Source organism: Epinephelus lanceolatus, chromosome 23, assembly GCF_041903045.1.
Source record: "Epinephelus lanceolatus isolate andai-2023 chromosome 23, ASM4190304v1, whole genome shotgun sequence".
Classification (NCBI taxonomy): Eukaryota; Metazoa; Chordata; class Actinopteri; order Perciformes; family Serranidae; genus Epinephelus; species Epinephelus lanceolatus.
Window position 1 is genome coordinate 34193742 of NC_135756.1, and position 14714 is coordinate 34208455.

At 41.5% G+C, this 14714-nt stretch overlaps 1 protein-coding gene across 3 annotated transcripts in view; it reads right to left on the minus strand.

Moving 5' to 3' along the window:
- The window catches only part of scube1 (signal peptide, CUB domain, EGF-like 1), a 250963-nt gene that overhangs the window by 77913 nt on the left and 158336 nt on the right, over positions 1-14714 (minus strand). For 2 of the 3 annotated variants that reach the window (XM_078164991.1, XM_033614175.2), the window contains exon 7: positions 9135-9224. The exons of the other annotated variant lie outside the window; for it this stretch is intronic. In XM_078164991.1, the coding sequence (XP_078021117.1) occupies positions 9135-9224 (90 nt within the window). The remainder of the gene's footprint in view (positions 1-9134; positions 9225-14714) is intronic. 3 annotated transcript variants of the gene reach the window in all.

A 14714-nucleotide genomic window follows, 5' to 3' on the forward strand; every position in this document is an offset into this window, starting at 1 on the left:
TAATGGCTTTATGCATAATGTTATATATTTAATTCACAAGTTATTACATGACCGACTGGTAAAACCATCTTAAACACAACAACGGTTTAACAGAAAATTACTGACATTAGAGGGGCAGGTTGCAATCGTGCTGCTCTCTCACCTCTTGTCTGTTTGCCAGTGTAACGTTATTAATAGGCCTATGTTTAATGTGGGCAGAGGAGTGCATCTCACAGCAAAACGGCCACAAAGTACTTCCTAATGTTATTTGTTAATTTGGGGAAAATATGCTCAAAATAATTTCATGTTTTTATCTCAAATATGCATGTTGGTATTTGTTATAGATGGTTCACCAGTCAGCACTGATATGACATGTTTTAATTTTGTGTGTCCAAAAGTGTTTTTTCTGATGATGAGCTCACTATATAGTTCTCTATATAGAACACCCTATATAGTGAGTAGGTGAATAAATGAATGAATGATTCTGGAAACAGCCTATGAGTGTCTTACAACACTATGAAAAGGATCCCTACAGAGAAATTAAACATTTTACCTTTTACTTGCTCTGGTCTGTTTTACTGCAACAACTCACCTGATGAGAGATGACCTCATGAGAGTTGATTTGTTTATATACTTTATTAATTAATAAATTGATAATTTATTAATCAAATTGTTGCAGGTAGAGAATGGTGGAAACATTAGTGAGAGTTGGTAAGAGGAGTACTGGTTATAGTTTGTTGTGTTGGAGTAACAGATGTATCTCACTCTTATTTAAAAGATTTCCAATGTCATGGCTGCAAATTTAGCTAACATTGACAGTGTGAAAAAATTGCCGTCATGCTTCAAGACTCTCATGATAACAATCTTGCCATGTCAGAAACAAGCACTTTAAATGGACGGGTATTGATGAAGCAAAACTTGCCCAGAGTGGTTACATTGCCACTTGTTTCACCGCTGTCTCTCAATACTGGACCCATTCCAAAAGTTTTTGTTCCTATGTATCAGTCAGACACAAAAGCATGGGAAAATAGGGTTGAAAAATACCCAGGTTACTCTTTAACTAGAAGTCTTTTCCTTAATTTTGTCTTTATGTGATGACATTGGTCTGATTTTCATGTGGCACTAAAGAGATTTTAATAGTCTAAAGTCTAAATCAGTAAACGCTAAAGACCTTTAGAGTTTCCCTTAAATGTTTGATCATTCTTGGGTGTTGTTTTTTTAAACTGAAAAATAACTTTGTTTTTTAAAGGGAAGGATCAAATCAAAATTTCGCCTAATTTTATGTCAACAACACACAAATGTTTGAGTACCTGCAGAATTAAAACTTGCTGCGTTTCATGGTTTTGGGAGTTCTCTTAATAAGGTCATGGATTTTAACTCCAGCAGAGATTTCTAAAATCAACTGCGGCAAAGAATAAAGGAATAGCTCAACATTTTACAAAACACAAAAATCTCTAATTCACAAATTAACACTATTTTTTGAGTCTGTGTTGGTTAACTAGCAATCTCAGTTCACACCAAGACTCCATGAAGTCACTGTACTGGGCAAAGAAATCTGCTGTATAGCTATAACTTGTTACTTTTACACTTTAGTTTTTCTTTGGATTAAATAAGCAAGAAATAACACTGTAATAACTGAAATTGATATGGGTTCATGAGAGGTTGCAATATTTGTTTTATATTTGAAAACGATTAACAGAACAATCTCGGGACTGAGTTTCAGATCATTTTTTGATCACAAGAGAAACAGACTGAATACAGCTGCCCAAATCAGAACTTTCTTTCATCACATATGAATATTAACACATTCTACTTGGATGATCCTCATACTTGCGAAAAGTACATTATCCGTGCCAGAAACTCATTACACCTAAGTATTCAGCTAAACCCTAGTATAATTTTTCTCATCTAACTTTCAGTAACAAAGAAAAGTTTAATTTCTCAAAATGTTGAGCTATTCCTTCCAGAAATGCCCACTGTCCATTCTGGGTGACTGATGATTGAGTCGATTCTCAAACTTCATTCAGAATCCAAATCGGGAAAGGATTCTGATTGAAGGCTATTTTTTCATAAAACACATTTGATAAACCTATGAAACAGGTCATGAAGTAAAATATTTGCTCCTGTTGCATGTCACCATGATCACATAAGTTGGTTAGCAACTTTATGGTTAACTGATGAATTCAGCTCAGTGATGGACATCATGTACATTTCTGAATTTATATTCACCCAGATAGTTAAAAAATGACTTAAACTGTTTGTTGACTATGCAGCATATTGTGCTTCATTTTGAAATAAAAAAGTTGAGTTGCAGGCATTATTAACTGTAGTTTATTCAGCCCAGTTGCCCCAAGAAAACTGTTGATATTGTACATTTCTGCAAACCATTGATACATTACATTTGTACATTTCATTGTACCACATCAATGTTTTAAAGTAAGGTACTATATGAGCTGACTTTGTTAGTGGCAGGAGAAGGGGAAGGTGTGTCACCTAGGCGAGACACCTGCCAAGCTGCAGACTACTGTTCAAGACCAACAAACAACAAAGCCAGTTGTTATTCGCAACCCTTCTCAGCATTTCCACCCGTGTTTGTGGCACCAAACGTGGGTGTTTTTCACTAACTCGTCTCTGCTTTTCAGCGGCTTTTCTGCCACCAAATGTGGGTGTTAACCAAGTGGTTTTTGGTTCCAAATCATGACCACATTTCATGTTGTTGATGAGAACAGGCTGTTCTCATGCACTGTTCATACATTTTCCTACAAAAAGTGAAGCACCAAAATTTGTATATGTCATATGTAATGATAAGTCAGTAATTCATGCATTACCCACATATTTTGGAAGGCTGCAGTCATGTGGCCAAGATTCTGATGGCAGTAAACAAGAAAGCAATTCCATTGGTCCACTGACGAGGTAGGTTGGGGCGGTGAATGGGTCACAAAACATAGGACTTTTCCAGGAGACGTGTGTTTGCAACAATGTGAACTTCTAGTGAACTTTGAGTCATTTTAAGGTATGTCCTCACCATGTTTCTTTTTCTAAACTTAACCACAGCAGCTTTACTTGCCTAAACCTTAGCTCTGTACCTTTGTGCTAAAGATGTTATGCGATTTGTGGGATGCTAATTCATAGGATATCATACGAACCACTGTATGAGGATAATTTGTTGAGAAACGTAAAGTTCAAATGTATCAGCTATTTTTACTGGTAATTGGATTTGTTTATTAGGCTCAGCTGGATGGTAAAGACTGGTCATTGGGTGCTTTGACTCCAGAAGAAAGGAGGAAGAGAAAATTGGCAACATATTCAGGTAACGCACAATTTTAAGAGGATTTAAAGGTTGAGCATGTAAGATTTAGGGGGATTCAATGGTATCTAGTGGTGAGGGTTGCAGATTGCAACCGGCTGAAACTTCTCCCACCTAGAATTCCTTCAGTGTTCATTGTTCACAAGGTTTTTTTAATGGGAGGTGAATTATCTGCAGAGGTAATTTAAACTGGTAAAAACATCGAATAACACAGTTACATGTTTTAAAAAAAAATCAGTGTTTTTTGTTGCTTGCTGCAAAGGTGCTTCTGTCTATGGTGGCCAACGTGAAAATGCAAAAAGAAAAAAAAAAAGTGACTGGCCCTATCTAGAGCCAGTGTTTGATTTGTCTGTCTGGGCTACTGTAGAAACATGGTGGTACAACATGGTGATCTCCATAGAGCACCCGCTCCCTATGTAGATATAACCGGTTCATTCTAAGGTAATGAAAACACCATTGTTATTTTTTTGGTGATCATACATTAAAGAAAACATCATATGCTACTCAATTTCTGACAATATATCCCCCAAACTCCTACACACTGGACTTTTTAGATGGGAAGCTGGTGAGATAAAAGCAGCTGAACACAACTCTCTTCTTCCAGACTGAACAAGGGTGGTGACTCTTTATGTGGGGATTACAGTACAATGTGTCAGCAAGGGGCAGAGGAAGGAGAGGGAAGACAGTCAGTAAACACATGTCTGTCACACTCCTCGCATGGAAACGCTGACCACTGCAAACTGTCCTTTCCATGAGAGGAGGACACATGTTCTATTGATTAAAACTGGAGAGTATGAGGGAGGAAACCATGTGCACTGTGTACACTAATGCATCATGCCAAGTAATAGCAATTGCTGCACTGCTGGAAAAAGGTGAGAGGGGCACGATCACCTTTCAGCGCTCAACAAGATCCCCTTCTGCCCCTTGATGGACACCTAAATCAGCTGTCAGTCAGCAGAGCGCCGGCCTGTAATCACACTATATGGATACATCTACTGTGCACGCACACACACACAAACACACTTCAGCTCCATCTGTACTGAGCTGATGGTTTATTTGGAATTCAGGGCCACAGTCACTGTAGCACCGCTGAGTCTCTCTTTGACACTTTGTTCACATGTGTCCAGCAGCTGGCCCCTGATTTTACTTCAATATCAACATCATGAAATGTCTTAGAATTACTTTTCATCACCTCACCCAACTCCCTCCTCTCCTCTGCCCTCTCTTTTCCTTCTATTCGCTCCCTCGCCTCCTCTTGTCTTGGCAGCGCCTTTTCATTAGAGCCTTGGCTGCAGATCCATTTGTCTTGATCAGCATGTTGTCTGCGCTGGGCAATGGCAGCAGGGGCAGAGACGGGAGCGCCGCGTGTCAGAGAAAGCAGACAAACGGATAGCTGTGTCAAATTTAACATACTGATGCTGTTAAGGCTGTGCCAGTGCAGCACTGGGACGGCCTCTACGCTCTCAGCAAGTATGTGTTTGGTCATGCACATAAGGTATGATGGAGGCACGTATGAACTTAAACAATGTTTAATTAAAACGCAGACACTGCCGGTCAGTTCACTATATATCAGCCATAGAGATCTCTGCCCTACAATGTAATGGAAATAGATGGCACTCAGCTTGTGGTGCTCAAAGCACCAAAAAATAAATTTAAAAGACTCAACAGCAATGTCTCTTTCCGGAAATCATGACCGGGCTGCTCAAGCAACATATTCTCAGCCTTGTTACATATTGGTCATGGAACTTCCATATCCACACATGACGTGCAAGGTACCCTGGGTGTGTTGGTTGTTGATGTTCTGGGGTGCCGTGTCTTTTTTTCTGGCTTTTCTGGCTCTTTTTTTGGCTTTTTTTGTCGGTTTCAGATGCTGGAAGTCACTGACAAAGCTGCATTTTTTTGACAACTTCAGAGCAAGACTGGGTTGATGTAAGACAATCCACAGACCTTTTTGTGAGCAGTTTTATGTGGGAACTATTTTCTTCCAAACTATATCCGCCAAACGAATCACTGCGCAGAAGGAAGTATGCATCTACTTCTAGCTTATCTAGCATCACTGGGCTGGATAGAGTTAAAGCTCAGCTTTAAGAAGGATGTCATTAATGTTTACATCTCGCACTGTCACAAGCTTGAGCCTCTCATATATGAGTTGATGCATGCTTCCTTCAGGGTGGTGATGCAGTTAGTGGGTGTAGTTTAGTAGGAAGAAAATAGTTCCTACACGGCACAGCTCACAACAAGGTTTTGTAGGTTATCTTGAATAGCCGAGCCATGATTACTGGAAATAGACGTTACTGTTGAGTTTTTTAAATGTATTTTTTGGGGGCTTTGAGCACTACAAGCAGAGTGCCATCTAGGTCCATTAAATCGGAGAGAAGGCAGACATCTCCACGGCCAATATCTCCAACACTCTGCAACTCACACCAAAACTATCTGTGTATGTATGTGTGTGTTTGATTTGGGGGTGAACTGTCTATTTAATATTGTCAATGAATTTCAAATTTAACGTGTAGGTACAGCTGTAACTTGCGGTGTGGTTTAAAAACACGGTGGGGTTGGGGCGTCGGTGGCTTAGTGGTAGAGCAGGTGCCCCATGTACAAGGCTGTTGCCGCAGCGGCCAGAGTTCGAATCCAGCCTGTGGCCCTTTGCTGCATGTCATCCCCCCCCTCTCTCTCCCCCCTTCACGCTTACCTGTCCTGTACATTAAAGGCAAAATGGCCAAAAAAAATATCTAAAAAAAAAACAACAAAAAAAACTTGTGGGTCTAAATGTCTACTAGTAAGGTAATTAGCTACTGATAAATGCAATATTACCATAAATTAAGTTGCACACACGTTTTTAGGATTATGTTAGTTGTTGTGGTGGTTTTTGTTTGTGTTTGTTTGTCACATCAGTGGCAGCAGGCTACCATGCAAACACTTTGGGCTTCAGTGTCTTGTCCAAACACTTCGATATGAGCCATGGATCAAACCCACTGTACCTGCTGAGCGTGTGATGCAGCTCTCATGAAAATCTGAGAGCTGCATATAAATTTTGCATTCATCACTAATCCAACTTGCTGTGGATTGCTGTGTTTAGTGATCAAGCCAACTTCAACAGATTGAATGAGTTTTCATTTTGTTTCAAACTTCATTCCGTTGTTTCTATCGGAGGTGAAATCAGGGAGCAAGCAGCTGGACATCACATCATGCAGAAACCTGGAGGTAATTATGTTATATTGGCTTGAAAGTTATCTGGATGCCATAGTGTCCTCAGAGTCTCAAACTTTAGACCAGGTTTAAGTCTGAAATGTCTTTAACACACTGCATTACTAACCAGAGGTGCTGCTATGACTGATCTTATTGTGGAAGGGTTGATTTGAAAGGAAAACCTCATTTTTTTACCAATGTAATCCCAATGAAGCGTACATGATATACAATAGGGCAGCCCAGCCCTGGTATGCAAATGGTTACAGGTGGCGCACCATCAGGACAGGTGGCATGCTAGTACAACAGGAGATGAAGCAGGGTTCAGTGAGTAGTGTGGGGAAAACAAAAATTCTGTTAAAAGGAAATTGAGGAAGGAGAGAGAAGACAGAGAGGTAGGGACAAGGAAAATCAAATCCTCCACTCTTCCTCCACACTGGAAAGAACCTGCTGAAATGAAAGGTGTATAAATATAGAAGGCGGTTTAATAGACTACAGAGAGTACAGCACATTGGTTTGGCGTACTGGACACCAGGAATGATTTCAGATGTACCTCTGTGTTAGAAAATAAAAGAAAGGTTAAATGCAAAATGGTAGAGGAAAAAAATAGTGCTTTGGGCTGAGCACCACTTTGATTGAAACATCCATTTGATTTTTGATAAGTCTTTGTTTGACCAAGACATAAAAAAACATTTAGTGATTTATTGAAAGACATTTCCATGATCTGAGAGCAAGAGGTGGCAGGGTGCCAAAAAACAAATCATGGCCTACTCTTTTTGTTTTTTTGGAGTATGAGTCCTTGATACCTTAATCTTCATCAAAAGCCCTAAAGACCAACTTATTGGATCAGGTTTTAACATTGTCTCCTAAAATATGGTCCAAGGGGCTCATTTCACACAACCCCCAGAAAAAAAAGTAATACTTGACTATTTTTGTAACTTGCAACCATCCCACCAAAAGCATAGACATAAATGTCATTTTAAGACATATCTGATGATAAAAATCTAATAAAATTGAGGTTTTGGGAGCAAAGATCCATTTGGTCGAAGGGTTGTCCAGTCTACACCAGTATAGTAGTACTTGAGATCAATCTTGGTCTCGAGACTGGTCTCAAGACTTCTTTTTGAAGGTCTTGTCTCTGACCTCGGATTTTTTTACCCTGCCTTGTCTTGGTCTCAGACAAAGAGGACCCAGGATTTTATATTCAAGACCATGCAAGACCACAACTGCAGGGATTTCCTAAATGTTCTCACTCCCAACTCATCAAATATTGCTGTTTGGTCAATGGACTTTCCCGTCTACATATTACACTTAAGGTATCCTGGGTGCATATGTTTTTACAGGAACGGTTCGGTTTCTGCTCGTTAGATGCACACAGTCTTGTGCAAATAAAAGCATGTGCTTAGGTTAAGGCAACAAAAGCACATGATTAAGTTTAGAAAAAAAGTCAACTCAACATTTACATGGGAAGCGAACACTGGCCTCCTGGGTGAAAGCCCAAAGTTTGTTGGACCCATCCATCACCCCTCCTGCCCATCCTACAGGGACTTTCCAGCTCTTTAAATAATGATGTTATCCGGCAGTGTTTCAAAACAATGCTGCCTGGTGGCATATCATACTGCTGTGAAAGGATGTCCTTTTTCATTGGTGTCTGACGTAGAACTCACTGACGAAGCTGCAGTATTTATATAGAGAGCCTGTTGGGATATCATTAAATGGCCTGCAAAAAAGGTGTGTTGAATACAAGTATTTAAGGTGATTTCAGATCCTTAGTGTTCAGGAATATTCCTATACATAAAATTCAACACTCTTTGGTTATTTTATCAAGACATTTCTCATGGTACACTACATACATCTACAGTATATATTTTGCAATAAAAGAGGTGAATGAGGAGTTATGGGAATGCAGATCTTTCAGATCAATTTGAAGAGTTCCACATTTTATCATAAGTGTGTAATGCAGTGTGGGACTCACACTGTTCTTGACTCAGTCTTGGTCTTGACTTGGTCTCAACCCCCCAAAGTCTTGGTCTTGTCTTAGTCAAGATACACTCTAGCCTTGGTCATTACTGGGTATTGGTTTTGTAGGTCTTGACTACAAAACTGGTCTCCACACATAGCCTAACAAATGATTCACTAGAGAGGACTAGAATGCCTGAGGATATCATGGATCTGGTGTTCCTTGTCTTTACTGCCCCTTCTGAGGATTATGGTTTGAGAGCTTTCTGCAGTGCCAAACTTTCATGGTGTAGTAATCACTGGACAGCTTGGGTCCATAACCTTTCCGGGGTTTGCTTTGGTAGTAAGGTATCCTATTTTTGCAATGTGGGTGAACAAAAATGGGATGGAACATAAAACATTTGGGAAAGTAAATGTTAGTCACTGAAAAAAACTTAGAGCCATCCAGAGATTTGGTCGGTGGAGTTAGGAAGAACCGGTTTAAAGGAAAACAGCGACCCCTTTTACTTTGTTTTCATCACGTTAGATACACTTACAACAAAACTGACTGTGGGACACACAGTGGGCATCAAAGGTTTACAAAAAAAAAAAATAACAAAATAAAGACAGAGAGAGGAGGACGAGGAGGAACGGAGAGGAGTGGAGTCGGGGATACAAGCACAAGCGCCATGGCAACACATAGAAAGAGGAAGAAAAGAGTTACCCATAAGTAGCCGCCGTTTCACCCGCTTGTCCACATCAGCTACTGACGTGGCATTGAACTCAGAGCTCTCAATTGCAGCCTCATCTTTCTCTAAAACACAAGTGACAAGGGGACAAACAGTGAGCAGCAGGTTAATGAGAAGCCCAAATGACCAGACCTTCAGCCCCTCTTGGCGTTTGAGCAAAAAAAAAAAAAAAAAAAAAAAAGGCAAGAAGCAAGAAGCGATGAAGAAGCACCCAAACCCCTGTTAGAGTGTTAATCCCTAAACAAATGATAAATCCCCCAGAGCAGACAAAAGAACAAAACAAAATAAATGAAATGATCAGTATCAGTGTGGAGCTTACAAAATGAAGCGGTAGGTAGGCAAGTAGGTTGGTAGGTAGGTAGGTGGGTAGGTAGGGAGGGAAGGAGGTTCAGGCCTTACATATGAAAAATGTTTTAAAAAAAGGTGGTTAGAGGTGTGGGGGGTTCTGGGGATGGAATGGGTTTGGGGTGAACGTTAAGGGAGATTTTAATTCTGATGTTGACATTGCTGTTGTCGCCGATGGAGTTTCTGTCTTCCATATCAAACAGCCACACATTGTCAGCAATGATTCCCTTGTGTTAGGATGGAGGAGGAAGACGAGAAAGAGAGGGAGGAAAGGATACATGTCCAACATTTCCAAGATAGGCTGCCTTAAATGTGGGCACAGAGACGGGAGCAAAGGATAAGGGGGTGACAATGACGATAAGGAGCAAGAGAAAGGGTGGTGCGGGGGAGAAGGACAAGTGGTCAGAGGAGGTGCTTGGAGGATCGAGTGACGAAAAGATGATCAGGAGATGAACAAGGTAGGAAAAGAGAACAAGGGAGAGAAGAACGAGAATCAGTTCCATCATGGCCCACAATGGGAGAGGTATATGAGAGAAAGAGGGCTACACACACTGAGAAATGGGGTTTGAAGGGGGAGTGTAGGGAGGGCATGCAGAGGAATAAAAAAAGCAGGAGGAAGTAGTCTGGGGGCAGCGCTGGTTGCCTGTTTGTCTATGGAACACATCACAACTGGCTTTAACAGTCAACACTGGAAAAACCAAGTTCCCAAAGCTGGGCAGCGGAGGGGGGGGGGGGGGGGGGGGGGGGCGCTGTGGTGATGGCTGCAGAAATGGGTTAGATCTCTGTTAAAATGGTATGCATGTGTTGGGGGTGGTGAGTTTGACAAGGCTGGGAGAGGGAGGCGGCCTTTCATTGGGCCTGAGTCATTAGGACCTGAATGAGCATCTCTCTGTGAATGGACGCCACTTGCCGCTATAGGACTGGCCTTTGATGTATACACACAGTCCTATGAGTGGAAGTGGGGGGTGGGGGTGGATATGGGGGTAATTAATGTTCCTTCCATTTCCCAGCCCTGGCCCACTACTGTTTTCTCTCTCTCCTTGATGGACAAAGTGGAGGACTCTCTGAAGTACACTCAGGGATGAATGGAGGCTTTCTGGTGCTCGGCTAACGGGTGAAATGTGGCTGTTGTTGAATCGAGAGCTTGCGCATACCAGTCTGCGTGCTTTTGAGCATCTGCTTTCTTGAGTGTGTGAAAAATCTGTCGAGAGGGAGATATAAATGTGTTTGTGTGTGTATGTGTGTGTGTGTGTGTGTGTGTGTGTGTAGGACAGGTTGAGAAGGGGGTGGGAAGAGAGGAGTCCAGTCACTTGCTCCTAAGAGAGTCTATGGGGCTAAGCAGTGGTCGGAGGCCCACAGAGAAGGGAGTGTTTAAGAGAGCCAGACCAACTTGGGATGGGGGGGGGGGTTAAACCAGTCTACGCTACTACAGCTAGGAGGAGAATGGTAAAAACCAATGCACTGGGAGGTAACAGAAGGGTCACTAAAAACAACGACAATAAAAATGTACTTCAGTTCAAAAGGGAACAATGAAAGTAAAAAAAGAAAAGGGGAAACCATACAAATGCAGTGCAGACTCTTTCATGCAGCTGGATAAGCAGACAGACAGACAGACATAATAATTAGTAAAAGAGGCAGTGACAGACAACTGGACACTGTGGCACATGTTAGTGGACACATGCAGTAGAAAGAAGGGTGAGCTGTGCATGTGCAAGTCTCTGCCTCTCTATTAAGGTGTATGGAGCAAGAAAAAGGGGCTGATGGATGGGGACGAGGCATGGAGGGCATTTTGTTGTCGGCAGGTTTTTTGGTTTTCAATGGGTCGCTTGTTTTTTGGTTTATGAGGAGGAGGAGGATGAGGAGACAGAGAGAGAGGTGGAGAAGGAGAAGGTTAGCTTTGCTTTCATGGAAGCTTTACCTAAGATCAGGCTGCAATTGAGATGTCCGTTTTTGAACCACAGAGTCTAACACGTAGCCCCCGACCCCCCCACCCAGAGTCACTCTTTCCTCTTGTGCTCTAAGGATTAATCCTTTACATCCACCTGATTTGGTTTAAACATGGATGCTCAGACAAGACAGGCAATCAGGTACTATCACCAGAAAGCAGGAGGAGGAGGAGGGAGGAGGAGCAGAGGGACAGTGCTACATAGAAAGGGTAAAAAGGGAGGGTCGGGGGGTTAAAGGTGGGCCCATAGAGCAGTTGGGACACCCAGACCACAGATACAGAGGTCCTGTCTCTCATCAAAGTATGAAGAGAGACAGAGAGAGAGAGAAAAGACAAGACATTGGGAAAAGAGGGAGAAGAGGGTCCCCGCTCTCTCTCGTTCTGCCTCCTCTACGCAGAATTTCCTTGATGGCGTTGTTTCGCTTCTTCAAAGCAGCTGCAAAGAAAAAGGGGTTATTGGCAGTCAAAACTTGGTGCTGCTGAAAAGCAGCACGGCAATCGGTGCGGTGAAGGTGAGAGACAGAGAGAGACACAGAGAGGAAGACAAAGAGAGACAGAAGCGTTTCCAGTGTACAGACACAGCAGGAAGGACAGCACATCAAAACGACATCAGATCATTTGTGTGTTAGCTGCTTTGACACCATCTGAGTTGTTTCTCAATTCACAGTCAGGAGTGAGAAAACTTTATGTGTTTCATAGTTTTGCAGGTGGTACTAATCTCTCTGGGTGTTAAATCACACTTACACCTTGTTTTCTTTGGTTTAAACCACATGGAAAAGCTTACTAAATTCCTTTTTATTTGGTTCATTAAGGTTTATGCTGCCCAATTACAAATGAACCACAACTTGTAAACAAAAGTCACAAGCAAGTCACTAATTGGACAGAGATTAGATGACCTGTAATCCTGCCAGGTTAGAGATTCTGGCAGCAGGAGAGTCTAAACTCAGTCTGTTCAGAGGGATTTGTGCCTAGATTGAACGGCTAAAAACACCTTTTCTGCTGTTTGTATCAACTGTGAATAGTCTAAGCGACAGCCAAATAAGACATCAGTCCAGACTGTGGTTTTGGTCTCGGTTTATTCTGTTATGCTAAATTTTCCAAGTTTGATGAACTGCTGGCTATCAGGTGTCAGCCTCCATCAAATTATACCCATAAATCCTGGATTTTTTGGAAGTTTTCTGTAATTGATTTGGACGTTGTCCTTACTCCTGACAAACCACATGGCAGACATTCCTTTTCAAGTGTTCCTGTGCAGACCAGGCCTTTTCTCTCACCTTTCCACATGAACCAAACTGAAGAAGAGCTATTACCTCAGAGTTTAAATGAACAACTATATACATCAATTAACCATAATATTAAAACCACTGATAGGTGAAATGAATACCTTTGATCATCATGCTACAGTCCAATGATCTGCTGGAAAACCTTTGATCCTGGCATTCATGTTGATGCCACTTGACTCACGCCAACTACCCAAACACCATCGGAGACCAAGTACCTCCGTCATGGCAATGACCTTCCCCAATTGCAGTGGTCCCCCCAGAAAGACAATGCACCATGTCGTACCGCAAAACCTGCTCAGGAATAGCCCAAGAAACATGACAACAAGCTCAAGCTGTCAACTTGGCCTCCTAATTCCCCAGAGCCCAATCTGATGGAGCATCTATAGACCTGTTTCCACCAAACAGTCTGGAACAGTTCAGTTTGGTATGCATTTTTTCCATTTCCCCTGTGAAAAGTTGTGGATGGTAGCCATAGAACCGTTCCGTACCGTCCCCATTTTTGGTCACGCATTTGTTGGGGAACTAAAAAGTGGAGCTGTGAATACTGCAGTCCTATGATTGGTCAGTGGCAGACAGTCACTCTTGCCCAGGGCTGAGTAGTGGCTTTTGTGGTTTTGAAGCTTATGTAACCACTGTTCATACTGTGGCAAGTCTTACATACAGTAGTAAAATTATAACTACAAAATGAAAAGATGTTTTGCTGCCTCTTGCAGCAGTTGTAGACTGAGAGAATAATAACTTAAGTCATTGGGCCGAATGCCAGCAACTTTTAAGACGGAATGTTTACTTGTAATGTTACTTAATGCATGAGTTGTCGATGTGAATCCTTAAATTTCAATATGACAATTTTGACCATTCTATTAGGGTTTTTTTGTTTCTCTTGGATGACATACACCTTTAATAATGAGTGGATCTTGAAGTGTTTAAAGATCTATATTAATTTCGACCAGATGATATGAACTGCATATATTCTAATCCTCACTCTGAGAAGAATTTAGCATAGCGGAGCGTCGTTCCTGTCGCTCCGGAAAGACTAAACCCCTGCAATTACCTGAGAAGGTCTAAATGCGCAAGCTCACTATTTTAAAAATCCCAACGAAATTCTCACTCCAGCCTGTTCTGTTTAATTTTGAATATGTTGGTGTGCAACCCTGTTCTGTGGACAGTAAACAAGGTGCAGACATCCTCTACGTCACCGATGATGAGGACACACAGCAAGTGCTGGACGGAGCAGTAAGTGACCACAACTCTGCCCACATTTAAGAGTACTGTCTGTGGTGTAAACACTAAAGAGACCTGGGGTCTGGGTACCATGTCTGTTACCATGTCAGGTACCATGTTACTTTTGGTTCCAAAAGTGCCATACCGAAAGTGGTAGAAAGTTTGGTGGAAACAGGATAGACTTGCACCAATTACAGTTTTTTTGGGCCAAGCCCGATTTCCGATTTGCAGAGAGTTTGGATGGCCAATTCCAATTTAATTTTTTTTCAAACCACTTTACAGCACACAGGATATTGCAATATTTTCTATCTGTCCTTTATTAGAACATTTTAAAAAGATACAACCAGCTTTTCAATAATCATCTCTAACAAAGAAACAAAAACATTGACACAGGTTCAGAAACATTTCCCTTTTTCTGCTCAAATATAACTTCAGGTGCAGTATTAAAATAAATAAGTAAAAAAGGCATACATAAATAAAAACATAGATAAATAAAATAATAATTCTTGGTGTATAGCATTTGTGGGTAATTTCTTGAATAGTTGAAAAAGTAAAAATATCTCCTGTTGAAAATTCACACTGGTCTTCACATCTACAAAGTGCAGTGTTATGGATATTCTTATTTTAACAACTAGAAAAAAGGTGCACATTCTTTGGCACGTGGACACGCACATCTTCGGCACATGGACACATGCCTTGTCAGTTTCAAGCGGCACAGTGCAGCAGTGAGAGCTTTGCAGTTAATGGACAATTAATAACTT